We start from the raw sequence: 13,272 nt of genomic DNA, 5'->3' as shown, positions 1-13,272 counted from the left end.
ATTGAAACGAATTAAACACTTTGCCATCATCCACATAATTATCAGGATGTTGATATGCTCGTGCAATTTGGACCATACATAAGGCATTCTTCGGGAGTATATAAGGTCCGATCTGTACGGGTTTCGTCGTTTGGCGAACAGGCCCCCAAGAATCACCTTTTGTGCAGAAAACATCTCTTATGAAAGAATCTAATAAAGTCATTTGACTGAGCGTCTTCACACTTATTGATCCTTCCTCCGGAACGACGAACAACCATTGCTCTCTAATGGCCGGTAAATATGCTTGCTTCTCGGCTAGCCGGATTAAAATCCAGAATCCGGCCACGACAGTTTGATGAATAGAGTCGAATATTATTCCCCCGCATGGAATTGCAGACCAAGCAAAGCCACAAAGAGCCCAAATGCCACTCTTCTCATGGCAATGTTTTGCGAGCAGAACGTCGAATAATGGCACATATGACCCAAGACTCGCAGAGAGTCCATTCTCAAGATGTTGGTCTCTTGTTTTCCACGGCCCAGGAACAACACTGTAGAAGGAAACGGGATTATGGTAGATATCACGGCGAACATTCCATTCCAAAATACCCACAATGAAGGAAACCAGGTCCACTCATCTGTATTTTAGTGCATTCCAGTCATGCGTGCCATGGCCACGGCTACAACAGCGAAGTGATTTGCTGTTTTTGAAGAAGAATGCTCTGGCCCAAGGACAAAGACAACCATGGCATGAGAAACCGCCTATTGGACACGAGAAAAGATGTCGCTGAATTCAACAGCTGTCTTGTCACTTGCTGGATTCGGCAGTTCGTTCGACAGATTGTCGAATTATGAATACAACACAAGAAAGAGCCGCTCAATTATCGCATTCATACGCGGCTGTACATTCCCCTCAATGTGACTATCGATATCGTGTACAAAGTGACCATCGTCAAACAGGACACTGAAGCCAAAGTGAAGAAATCCAAAAGCTGCCTTTTCGAGGTATAGTTCTTGGTATCTGTCAAGACTTCATGGGCGAATCGATGATCGATAACGTATTCATTATGACCATGTCTAGGGACCATGATCACAGGACCATATCCATCTAATGTTGACTATATGCGTCATTGACACTTTCGTATTGTCGAACATGACGGGGGATATGGATAACAGGCGGCGAGGGACCTTGAAGAAGAGTCATTATAATGGAAAATAGTTCACTAGTGCTTCGAACCTCTGTATTGAATGAAAGTAGTCACTTCTAAAATGAAATATCGTTCAGCTCTTCCATCTTTAAAAGCAGATGGCGATTATCGACTTACGCTTCGTGCATGACTGCTGTCCAAATACAATGATACCTCGACTTAATTTGTTTGGTTACTTATCATGCCTTGCTTCGAGTTTCTTTGTTCCATGCTCTTGGAATAATATATCCAAAATTTCAGTCTACTTTCTTTTGGCCCATTCCCTTTGTTTCATGCGTTCATGTATGCATGCGGTCGAATATGGTAATAGTGATATGCATAGTACCGAGTGCACGTCATCTAGATCTTAGTCATTGATATCGTACTCCGCCAAGATCGCGAAATTAGCCAACCATAGATCTAAAATAAGCGCTTAGCTCAATATTTCGACTCTACAATAGGGTGATTGTGAGGTTGGTTCCAGGTAGTAACATTTAGGCTGGAAGTGTATCTACTGTTCATCCCAGGCTAGCATATCACCTTCACTTAGCTCTCTGTTAGTGGACGAGATGTGCATTTCACTACTGTAGAATGAAATCAGAGTCACTCGTGAAGTCGTAGTGTATGAGGTATACATCTCTGGGGCAAGGTCCAGGGCATATGGTAGTCTTTAGATTGAATCTACTTAAGTTTGATAATGAAATGCACGATGGAATGATACCATCTCTTAGTAGTTATACCCTTAAACAAAATTCCCAGAGACTCTATCTTTGCAGTCGAAGTGCAACTCGGGATTTGACTTCAAATTCATTGCATGCTCAGTTTATTATAATATGTACACGCCCTCTGCGCCTTTCTTTTTAAAGGCTGAATTACCCAGAAAATCCTTGTCTTCGCATTCGTATACAAGGCGAATTGGAACAGTTGCGCCCCTTCCACCGGTAATACTGCCGAGCCAATGCTAGTATATCACACCGGTGATCTGTTGTAGCTTACCCATCGTCCAGATTGGCCTGAGAGCTTCCTGCTGGGTCGAAGCCGGCTAATGGCCACATATTTGCGCTACGTGATGCATTCGACATTAAGTGTGGAAAAGGTATTCGGTTATCATTCCGTCCCTCGGTGTGGTGCTTTCTTAATCAAGACTTTATAGGTCAAGGCTAATATTCTTTCGGATGTCCCATGTTTAGGCTATTGATATCAGAGCAAAAATGAATGGGCCGACAGATTAACCAGCATGGGGACTTCCCTTTATCCTCGATTTAATTTGTAGCAAGCACTTTTGATCCGCGAAGCGGTGTTGTAACTCCTTTCATTGCCCGATGAGTTCCATGCGAAGATGTTGGCAATGGGCATAATAAAACCTTAAAATATTTGCGCTGTTGCTGATAGATAGTGACGCTTGGGAAACCATTTTTCTAAGAGAACGTACATGCGTACTATATCTCACTTCATTGATTCTCCAAAAGCTAGGTGCTCGTTGATAGCATGGAATATACCAACGATTCCCAGACGATTTTCACACATTCCTTTACGTAGAGGTTTATGAGAGACTCAGAATAGCCCGATCCAGTTGATTTTAGTAATTTATTCAAGTAAAAATTATCGACTAGCTACTATTATGAAGACTAGTTAATCTTATGAAGACTAGCTAATCTTATGAAGACTGGCTACTCTCATGAAAAGATACCAGGAATTTCAAGAGATGTCTCTATCTTGGAGTAATATAGAACCTGAATGAGTATGTTTAGATTGGCGCACTACTAGATTATCAACATTTGCTAATGTGAATTCACTTCTTCTATCTAAGATGTCACCGCTGTCGAGCTGATCCATGAAAATGTGGACTTTTGAAAATAATTACTTCCTCGGGGAGCATCTCCACGTCTACCGTGTGGGCTTGATAACATTTATTTCAAACTCGAAATCTATTTTCTTAACTCAGATAACCATAGCTCATCATCTCACCTGGTGTGTGTACATATTTCCAGGTTTTCTTAGTTCGCGAAATACCTGGGATATCAATGACGATATGGACTTGGACATGACGAGTCGCTTCTTCTCCATCTTTCCATTGCCGTTCGGCGTCCTTCCACGATCGACACATCTTATTCAATGCTGTAAACATCGCCGTCTCGATTGTGAAAGTCGTAGCAGCCAGGGAGCCTGCTCAAAGGAATCAGAATAAGTGGACAGGAACAGTAGACGTACTGGTCAGGCTGTGACTTTGGCAGCGAGAGCAGATCGGCCGCTGATATCCATATGAAAGCTCAACTTGACAACATCGATCATAAGTTGCAGATTCCAATACTGCTTTTCCGGGTGCTTAGTTTGATGGAGGTGCCAGGAACTAGAACGCTTCTGGTCTCTAGAGTTTCTGAAATTGTTCATTGTTCGGAAAATTCAGTGTCAATTGTTGCAGCCCTAGTAGAGCAAGTTATATATTGAATCACATAATAGCCGATTATATACTATGATAAATCTAATGAAAGGGGATCTTTTGAAGGGAACAATTCTTTTGTCCTTACATTTTGTGGAGAAAACCGAGCCACCTGTTCCAAGAGAATCCAGATTGATTTGCATTTTGTTTGCGATGACACCTGCTCATTCCACATTCCAGGGAATGAGCAGGTGTCAAGTTGTACAGAGGACTGCAGTCCTCTGAACATTATAGGACTACAATTTTAGAAAGATTCTAATTTTCCAAATTCCACGGAAATTCCACGGAAAGCCGCAGGCAGCGGATTTCGATCTGTCAATCCCATCACTCGCAAGATGGTGAAAAAGTACGATCCTGTCGATGGTCAAGGATGAATCGGGCAAAGGGTACACAAGTCTCATTTCGACCGTTACGTTCATTTCGAAGCCACGCCAAAAATTTTCCAGCCCTGTCAGACCCTAGCATGGACTCCACGATTTATTGCATTCACAATCCAGTAGATGGCCGATATGCAAACAACCAAAAGACCCACCATAACAGGTACAAAATACGCGCCATCGGACAAGACAACCGACAAGCTACGAGACTACTGCAGCGCTAGACAGATCGAGCCTACCCAGTCATTGAACACCAAGATTCAATTTGTGCATTTCTTGCGCGGAATATCTACCAGCCTCCACCACTTTTCCGTTGAGCAAGGGGGGTTAGACAGAAGTACGATGCACATAGTACAGAGCTTCTACGGAGAATCCTCTCCGTAACCCGTCCCACAATGCTTGAACCCCACCAACATACATGTATCCATCCCAATGGATCACGGCGGGTCCGGTTGTGGTCCAGGGACTCCGCCCTGGTGCAGTTCATATAGAGTTGATAGCTTACAGGTAGAATAATGTACTATTGTATGTAGACTATCCGCGGATCTTGAACCCGGTAATAAAAGTGGACTAATGCATGTCTTGCTTTAACGGTGACGTCGTGATACACATAGGAGCTGTCATGGTAGATCATGAATATCACCTACGGAAATGCTGAATTCCTTCTAGATCCATCGCGTAACCCACTTAAATCGATTAGGCGTGGGTACAATTAGAGGTAGGACGTTATAGTTTGCGGGGACAGACTCGGTACCTTGTAGGTAAACAGTTTTGTCAATTTTATTTTTAGCAAAGGGTCCCCCCTTGCAACCATGCAAATAATACGATAGTACTTTGGTCAATGGACATATCGACCAGCGGAAGCAAATGACTGATACAGTCGGCGAGGCCAGGCCGCTTCAAGAGCGATGCAGCAAAGGTGCGAAACGATGGCTGACGGGATGATCGGAAAATAGTTTTCGAATTTGTAGATATCAATTCTATAGAACCCAGTTGAAGCCACAAATGCACCAAATCGAGAAGGTAACATCCATCAGTAAATCAAGAATCGATGATAGGTCTAATTATATACGAAAATAACTATTTCAATGTGTTCAATGTGTTCAATGTCGCCAATGGAGGTATCACCGCAAAACCAGAGACCAGGGAAACTATATAATCAAGCAAAACGGGTGAAGTAGACAACGCGTGTAAAGTGAATTTAGGCACCAGAGTTAAGGGACGAACACCAGTATGTGCAGCAAATCCAGCTTGATAGACGAATACAGCAGATGTATTTGAGTCCGATCTCAAGGAAAGATGGGGAAATAACAACAAGGTAGAAAGACGAAGAGCTCCAACATCACCAATGGCAAAAAAGGACAATGCAAAATACCAATACAACCCAGGTGCTTTTGGAAATGGCACCGCTGGTCCAATCATGCTCCGCCAGTTCAAGGCCACCAGTGGCCGAAAGTTTTTTTTTTGTGTGCATATGGACATTAAAGCATGTAGGAAATTAACAAAAGAGATCAAATAGAAAGTAGAGGAAGAAAAATGGATCTATGAACCGTGTATACCATGTTCATGCGTTCAGCCTCATGTTGAGCAGCGTCATGGACGAGACCAAGACTGGAATGGAGGCAGAGGGGTACCAGACACACTTGGTGGACCCGAGGGCACGATTTTTCTTCCTGCAGGAGGAGCAGGGGAATAGGAAGCTGGGCTGCCCGGCCAATTGGCTTGCGGCCGACCTGTATCAAGGATCCTCGGCTGCTGCGTGGGCTGTACAGTGGGGGCAGAGCGAGATAGATCTGTTGACCAGGATCCGGTGTCAACAGGGAGGTTTGGAGAAGAGGGACGTGGAGGAAGGGAGCTGAGAGGCACTGAGCGAGTGAGATTCTCACGGAAGAAATTCCGTTCAGAGCGATAGTGATCTCGCTGTTGGGTCAACAAACGAATATCCTCTTGCTGGCGAGAGATGGTGTCTTTTTGTCGCTGAATTTCATCCTGCTGTGCAGTCAAACGTTGCTCTAGTTGCATCTCGTTGCGCTTGCGATTTCGAAACCTTCGTGAGGCGTCACTGTTGGCCTTGCGCTTTTCTGCTTGATAGGTAGAGCCGGATTTCAAATCTAGCACGCAGGGTATCAATGATGAAGATAGATTTGTGTTCTGGGCTGATGGCTCTTCTTTCACGCGGGGACCTGCCGTTGTGGGAGGCATATATGGCGACGGTGCCGACGCCGAATAAGGTGTTACACTTGGTGGCATGGAGGCGTTTGCCGTGGCGGGTGAAACTCCAAAGTGACCATAGCTAGAATGCGGCGTAACAGGACTCGTTTCTTGAGAGTTACTCAATAGACTAGGACCAGCACTAGTCCTTCGTGAATGGGCGGTTGATGCCAATGAAGTAGGTTGAGTAATTTGGAGTGCATTTATCGGGCGAAGTGCCGTATCAGGTGGGAGAGGAGAAGTAGATGGGAGTGGAAGAGCATTCAAAGGCGATTCATGTGCTACCAAAGGTGAATGCGAAACACTCGACTGCCCAGATGTCCTACCGCTGCCGCTCACAAATCGTGCAGATGGTGAACTAGGGTTCATGAATGGCCGCGAGTGAGATCTTGGTGAAAGCGGTTGGAATCCTTGCAGAGTCCGTGGAGCCGGCGAAGAGCCTTGCCGCGGTCGAGGAGAAGTAGGTCCTGGTAAATTCAATGGCTCACGATTACCCTTGATATCAGCTACCTGCGCTGGAGGGTTGAGGATGGAGTGGACGCCAATGGATCGAGATGAGTCGAGTGGTGGTTCCACAGGCCCGTATGGATGCCAGGATTGCGGACGAGCTCGCAATGGTGGACGACGAGAGGAGTGCCGACTGCCAGGTCCATGGTCTTCGGTTCCACCATGAATATCTGGGGCATCGTCGGACAATGGGCCTGCGCGGACAGAATCCTGCGACATAGAAGGGTATCGGTTGCGATCCTGGAAATTAGGGCATGACCGATCCCCCCTCTCTCCAAAGCACTAGATGTCTCACGAGTGTGAGAGAGGAAGGAAGTTGAAAAATGAGAGCCTTCTGGATAATTCGACAGCGCCGGCGAATGTAGCGACCTTGGGTAAGGCGCAGTTAACACGCTGATGCCCAGAGTAGCCACGATGAAGGTTGAAAAGTAATACGAAGATGCACGTAACCCAAGAGGGAGATTGCACAAGAGCCTTTCAACCCAATTGACAACGCACAACTGGATCAGTATAGAGATTCGAAGTTCAAAGTCTTTTTAGGTTCAAAAGAGATGGAGAGTCAGGGCAAAGGGAAATAAGATTTCCCACCGGGTCCTAGTTGAGGATCAGATCAACCATGTGTATGCAAGACGGAAGCAAATCCGAGGCCCCATCTATCCAAGGGGTCAAAGCTAAAGAAAAAGGAAGGGGGAAAAGTAGAAAATGAGAAAAGAAATGGAGTTTTTGTAGAGCCGTTGAGATCCAGCGGTGTGCGAAGGGAAGAGAGAGGGGGCATGATCCATCACCTTCCGGGGGGGGCGGGCTAAGACAAAGTTGTCTGTCCGACCCAGCGTGTCGGATAGCGTTGGGCAGGATCTCCTAGGTCGATACCAGCTCTCGAGTGCCTCGTGGGATCGCGAATCGATGGATCGTCCTGTGTGATGCCAGTCGTTTCCACTTCCACCAGTGCCAATTTCTAGCGTATGCTCTGCATTAGCTGATGGATAGATAGCTATTCTTTACAGACTTGAGTCTATGCATATTTCAAGTAATTCTACACATGCTAGTTCCCCTTTCTTTTACCATCGTCGGGAGACACGAGTCGAATCATCGGCCGAAGCAACCAACTGGGCGCTGAAAGTGCGCGCGGGTGCCGTCTCCATGGACATGGACAAGGGACGAGTGGAGAAGATGACGCTTCGGGGCGGGGGATGAGGATGGTCCATGGTTATCATGACAGGATTAGATCCATGACGCATGGGAACGACTCATTTCTTTCCAGGGGTCCTGTCATTTTTCCGAGAGTTTGGCTCTTGGTGGAGTCTAACCGAAACTAGAGGTATGTGTATATCCATCGACCAAGGGAAAAAAACAAATCAAAAGGCAAAAGAATACCTTCGAGGAAAAACAAAATTGCAAAAAGAAAAAGAAAAACAACAACAAAAACAAAAAGATCGACTCCACCTATGTAATGGGTACAACGAAACCAAACCTAAAAGGAGACACGTTCGTTGTACATACTCACCTCGCAAGAAGCACCGACGACGCTTCCTAGCCCCGGCTTGCATTTCCGGTACATACATGTACAGAGGGAGGTACATACATAGTAGTATGCAATGTCAAGCATAACAACTCTCCTGAATGAGGTACAGATCAGTACATACTCCTTGAAATTCAAACTTTAAGAAATCCGACTTTATGCACGCATTATGGTCCCTACGTAGGATGTAAATCGTTTTCGGCAGTGCAAGAGACGAGCACCGTTAAACCGTTGGAGAAAAGAGAAACATACGAGAAAATTCAATAGCTTTTCCACTTCAGGTAGCGGGGGCGTCAACATGGGCTGGCGTAGTTCCTTACCGGACCTGACCCGCCACAGAAAAGTGGATAATATTTGTGGGTTTGGCACAGCGTGGGCCCAGTCTGCGACGATGGCTAGACTATGGCGCCCAGGATGCTCGTTTCCACGGCATTGGGACGAGGCAACTACTAACGAGGTGAAGCTACTAGCTAATTACAGTATCAAACCTCGAGCTAAGACGGAGAGAACATTTACATATTATGTAGTTACCCAGGTTAGCAGCTTCGGGCTGAATTCGGGCCCGTTGAATCGGATGTATACGCTGATCATGAACAAAAGATGCGCAGCTATACGTCACTCTGAAGATTCTATGGACCCCGGAAGAAATTCAGAGGATATTTTGGAGACAATGACCAATCTTGACCACACCAAGCTCGTGTTACGGTGATCTACGATGCACTGGAACAATTACGCTGTGCAGCAATATTCGAACGGCAGTCTCATTTAAATTTGATTTTGATTTTGATTTCTATGATTATTATTCATTCGCCGTCCATTTCGTTTCTATCAAAGGAAAGTTCCTACCGCAACCGTCATGCCCTAAAAAGAAGAAAAGAAAATAAAAGCCGAAATTAGGAATTAAAATTCCAAAATAACAAAAGCAATAACAAAAGCACCTCTACTCTGTATTTCGTACCTATATTGGACCAAAAAGAAATTGACAGCTCAGCACGACGATCTCCAGCCGGAGGTGAGGAAGACAAATCCATACGGCGTATTGAGCACTGCTACTGTATCTCCCCTGAAGCCTCACCAGTGATCGCGTGCATGAACGGGACAACAGCAACCATTACACACAGTGGAGAGACTGCAATATAGGCAGCTTGTCTAGTAAATTGGGGGGACCATCGATCTCGTCCTCCGCTTTAATTTCAATTTACCTAGCCCCGCCGAACGGTATTAGCGCGGATGGCTTCCGCGTGATGAGGATTTCTTGATGAAGATCGAGCTAGCGTTTAGTAGCTGCAGCGCGAAGTGGGTTCCGCAATCCTTCGAGAGAAATAAATGGAGCATTGTTATAGCATGGGCGGAGCTGAAGCCAGACTCGATTTTAGTCTTAAGTCTTGCGTGCAGGGAGGGGGCTGAGCCCGGTCACTTGGTTCCTGGTTACTGGCCCAACGCCGATCGGCCACTTTTCTTCGCTAGTTCCTCCAGAGATTGCTATGGGGTTGTATGGATGAACTAGCTTATCGAAAAAAGAGGGGTGATTGTTTAACAGAATTGAGGATCAAGCCCTAGCTAAGTAGCTATGCCGTGATCCGTACTCCGTGTAATATGTACGTACATCAGGGACTTTGTACTATGTAGATCGCCTTGCAGCTGTCAGGTTTCTATTATAGATCGTACGTTTGGGCACAGAGTCCACATATTTCCACAGTCTCTACTCATGTGCACAATCCCCTGTGTACACCGATTTTCGTGACATGGCACACCACATGCATCTGTCTGCTGCCGCCTTTACGCTCTACAACGAATCATTTTGCTCGATCGGCGAGCAATTGCGGTCTGATAGAATTGAGCCTTCTGACTGGTCAGTCTAACTGATATTTTCTTGCCTTGTCTGACTTTGGACCCGGTCCTATAAGCCCTAGCCTCCGCGTCTCGCAGGTATCCCGGGGACTAACCTTGAAAGGCGCTGGTGGCGTACACTCTCAAACCAGCATTCCCACCGTGTCGGGTTCTGATGCCAGGCAAAACACCCCCGGATGCGTGTCATGCTCAGGGCAAAGCGTAATCTCAGGGGGGGCAAAACCTTAAGAGGTCAGTGTCCCAGGTATCTGGTACACGGGTTTCGCGTTCCAAGGTTCGAGTTATTGAGTACCGGTACATACTAGCACGATATACTATGTACTCCTTAGACATTTCTCGTGTTTGACGTCCTTTCTTCACGTCTGTCATGATAATGCCGAAGTTCTCGTGATTGGCTCTCTGCCCATTTATGAATTTCAAGACTTGGTCCTTTGTTGACCAGGAGTCTCGGCGCTATGACGTGACATAGAAAAAACAATCTGTGGTGAAGTCAGGAAGAGCATAGTCTTACTCGGCGGATTGCATTTTTTGTTTGCTTTTTTTTTGCCCTACTGAAGCATTCTACTTCGAACCTTCCTGGCGGTGCTATCCGACTGCAATATCTTGCGTCCGCTCCAACCGCGAAACAAAAGGAACGAAGCCATCTTCGATCCTCATGGCCTAGACCCGGATTCATTTTCCCTGTTGCTTGTGATATGATATTACTTTGCTATGTACTTCGTACATGCGAGTCATGCCCTCGTACGTGAACTCTATGCTCCCTGACTCTGTTGAGTTCTGTAGAATTTAGCATGAGGCAAATGGGGGCCAAGAGGACAATGCCCTTCATCCTCACCGCAGTCTTGAACGCCCAGCACACCGAAACAATGTCCCAACCCCGGGGAACGATCACATTTCCCCGTCCCTGCATTTGCTGCAGGAGAGACCCGCCGTGGCAGTGCAAATATTGTCATCACACGCGTGCGATCGGGCCGATTGAGAACTCGACTGGAGGGCTAAGAGATCAGTACTACCCCATATGTACGGAGTAACTAGACACACATACGTACGTACATAGTACATAGTACACGCCTGGGCAGAGCTGCCAAAGTACGACTATCCATGTTCTTCATACCCTTCACTTCTATGTACATCTTTGTCTCCATGTCAGAATACAGTATCATCCCCCTGGTTTGACGTATAACCTTCTCCCCTGTCTTCCTGCGGCGTAGAGGTCTGAGCCACTGTGACAGCGAGCCGGTCCGTCATTTTTGTCGCCCGTTTGACGATCGTGACCCACCGTAGCTCAAGTGCTTACAGTACTTCTTAGAGCTCCTCTGTGCAACTCAGGAAATGCTGCCCTGTAATTGAGCAAGTACGGAGTACAGAAAGCGGTTTCACCACTGCAGAAGACCCAAATGGGCATTACACGGTCGATCAGTTTGGCTACAGCATTGATCATTTAATGTTGTACTCTTCCTCTATCATAAATATTGCGTACTGTAAATTCGCTCTCGCTCTCGGTTCCTCCATTCGGACCCAAGCAGTCAATCTAACTAGTTCGCAAACCGAAACTCATTCTTTGCCTTGCCTTGAACCCCAACTTCAACCTTAAAAAGTCGACCCCCGTATCGAACCGACCTCGGGAATTGTTCATCGTCGTGATCATCCTTGGCCGAGGTAATGTATAGCTCTGTGCCTACAAACGCTGGGCAAGTTGGATTGCGCGTTGGCAGGTCAATCTGGCCGATGACTTTACCCTCTGGCGAGACACGGAGTACCTTACCACCACCATAAATGGCCGTCCAGATACAACCCTCGACATCCATGGCAAACCCATCCGGCTCAAGTGGTTCTTCGAGATCGAAGTGCACACGTCGGTTACTGATGGCACCGGTCACGGCGTCAAAGTCAAAGGCAAAGATCTGACCCGTCGGCGAGTCGGTCAAGTACATCGTGTCATTAGCATGGTTCCACCCAATCCCATTGGGGATCGTCACTGGTGCCAGCATGCGATGCAGACTCAGATCCGGATCCAGTCTGAACAGCACGCCCTCGGCTGTGGGTTCTTTGACCTTAGGGTCATTCATGGCACCGGCCCAGAATCGTCCATGGCTATCGACCGCCCCGTCATTGAAACGCATTCTTGTTGGGCAGCATCAGCATGAGATCTACAGTATCCTCACTGGTGCAATGATCTACTCACAGCTCCGCTTTCCCCGGTCCATCATTTTCACCCCAAGCCTCGCGGATGTAAGTCAGTTTTCCGGTGGATCGGTCCAGCCGAGCAAATCCATATTTGGCCCCAACTATCAGCTGGTCCTGGTATTCCTTTTCAATATCCGCAATGTTGGCCGTCACGCTAGTTCGATGGGTTTTCGTCAGATATCACATTCATCTCGACCAGCGAAGCAGCCAGCACGATGCAGATGGAGTACACAGTGGGCGGAAATTCTGTATGTACATACCCAATGGCTGCGTCCGTATTCACAACCGACAGGGACTCGGGCCCCTTGGCCAGATCGAGTCGGTATAATTTGTGGTCCCAGATATCAACAAAGCGGAACTCGTTGTTCGCTGTATCGTGGTAGGGACCCTCGAGCAGCGTTCCCGCTATGTCAATATAGGGCTAGAAAGTAAAGCGAGTTAGTTTCATTTTACGCAAAATGTGATTGGCCGTCCTGTTGGGTTTCTTTTTTCTTTCTGTCTTTTCTTTTACCGCAATATTGCCTCTCGCAAGCTTGAGTGTTCCTGTGGATCAATGTCGTGCCACCATCTTGACCGACAAGGACACGAAACCCCATCTAGTGCAAAAGGAATAGAACTGGGAAAGAAATCCAAAAAAAAAAAAAAACCAAAAGACCTATCAACAATCACCTGCAATACGAATATGGAATCGAATAGTCTGACCTCCTGCACTGCCCATCTCTGAATTTCAGACATGCCGATCTCCTCCACTGAATGTAATCGAATGGGATCACAGAAAAGAACCGAAGTAAAATAAAATAAAATAAAAAATTGGGGGCTCAAAATCCGCTGCAACAAGGCTTTGGCCAATTCAAACGAATAAGAAAGCGGCAAAGAGGTTGAACTAAAAAAATTAAACCCCGTGATTTTTTTTTTCGAAAATGGGGAAATGATAATAAAGTGGGACACCGCTCTTTCTGGAGAGAGAAGGGAGGGTCAGTCCACAGTCGCACAGGCAAGGATCAGGGGAGAACCCCT

The 13,272-nt window shown here is 46.5% G+C and overlaps 2 protein-coding genes across 2 annotated transcripts; both read right to left on the bottom strand.

Moving 5' to 3' along the window:
• Positions 1 to 5,573: 5,573 nt before the first annotated feature.
• Positions 5,574 to 6,917, bottom strand: N7469_008674 (uncharacterized protein; the record flags this gene model as incomplete). Its single annotated transcript, XM_056647592.1, has 1 exon — positions 5,574 to 6,917. One exon carries the CDS (start codon positions 6,915 to 6,917, stop codon positions 5,574 to 5,576), a length of 1,344 nt encoding a protein of 447 aa, XP_056497357.1.
• Positions 6,918 to 11,603: 4,686 nt separating this feature from the next.
• On the bottom strand, positions 11,604 to 13,023 carry N7469_008673 (SMP-30/gluconolactonase/LRE family protein; the record flags this gene model as incomplete). The annotated part of the gene is made up of 4 exons (XM_056647591.1): positions 11,604 to 12,192; positions 12,254 to 12,409; positions 12,516 to 12,676; positions 12,958 to 13,023. Coding segments are annotated over 4 exons (972 nt in total), but the record flags the coding sequence as incomplete, so codon positions are not given.
• Positions 13,024 to 13,272: the final 249 nt, after the last annotated feature.

Source organism: Penicillium citrinum, assembly GCF_028827155.1.
Source record: "Penicillium citrinum strain IBT 23319 chromosome Unknown utg000008l:1.0-2707905.0:1.0-2709502.0, whole genome shotgun sequence".
Classification (NCBI taxonomy): domain Eukaryota; kingdom Fungi; phylum Ascomycota; class Eurotiomycetes; order Eurotiales; family Aspergillaceae; genus Penicillium; species Penicillium citrinum.
Note: the sequence above shows the minus strand (reverse complement) of the source record. Positions and strands in the feature narration are given on the sequence as shown.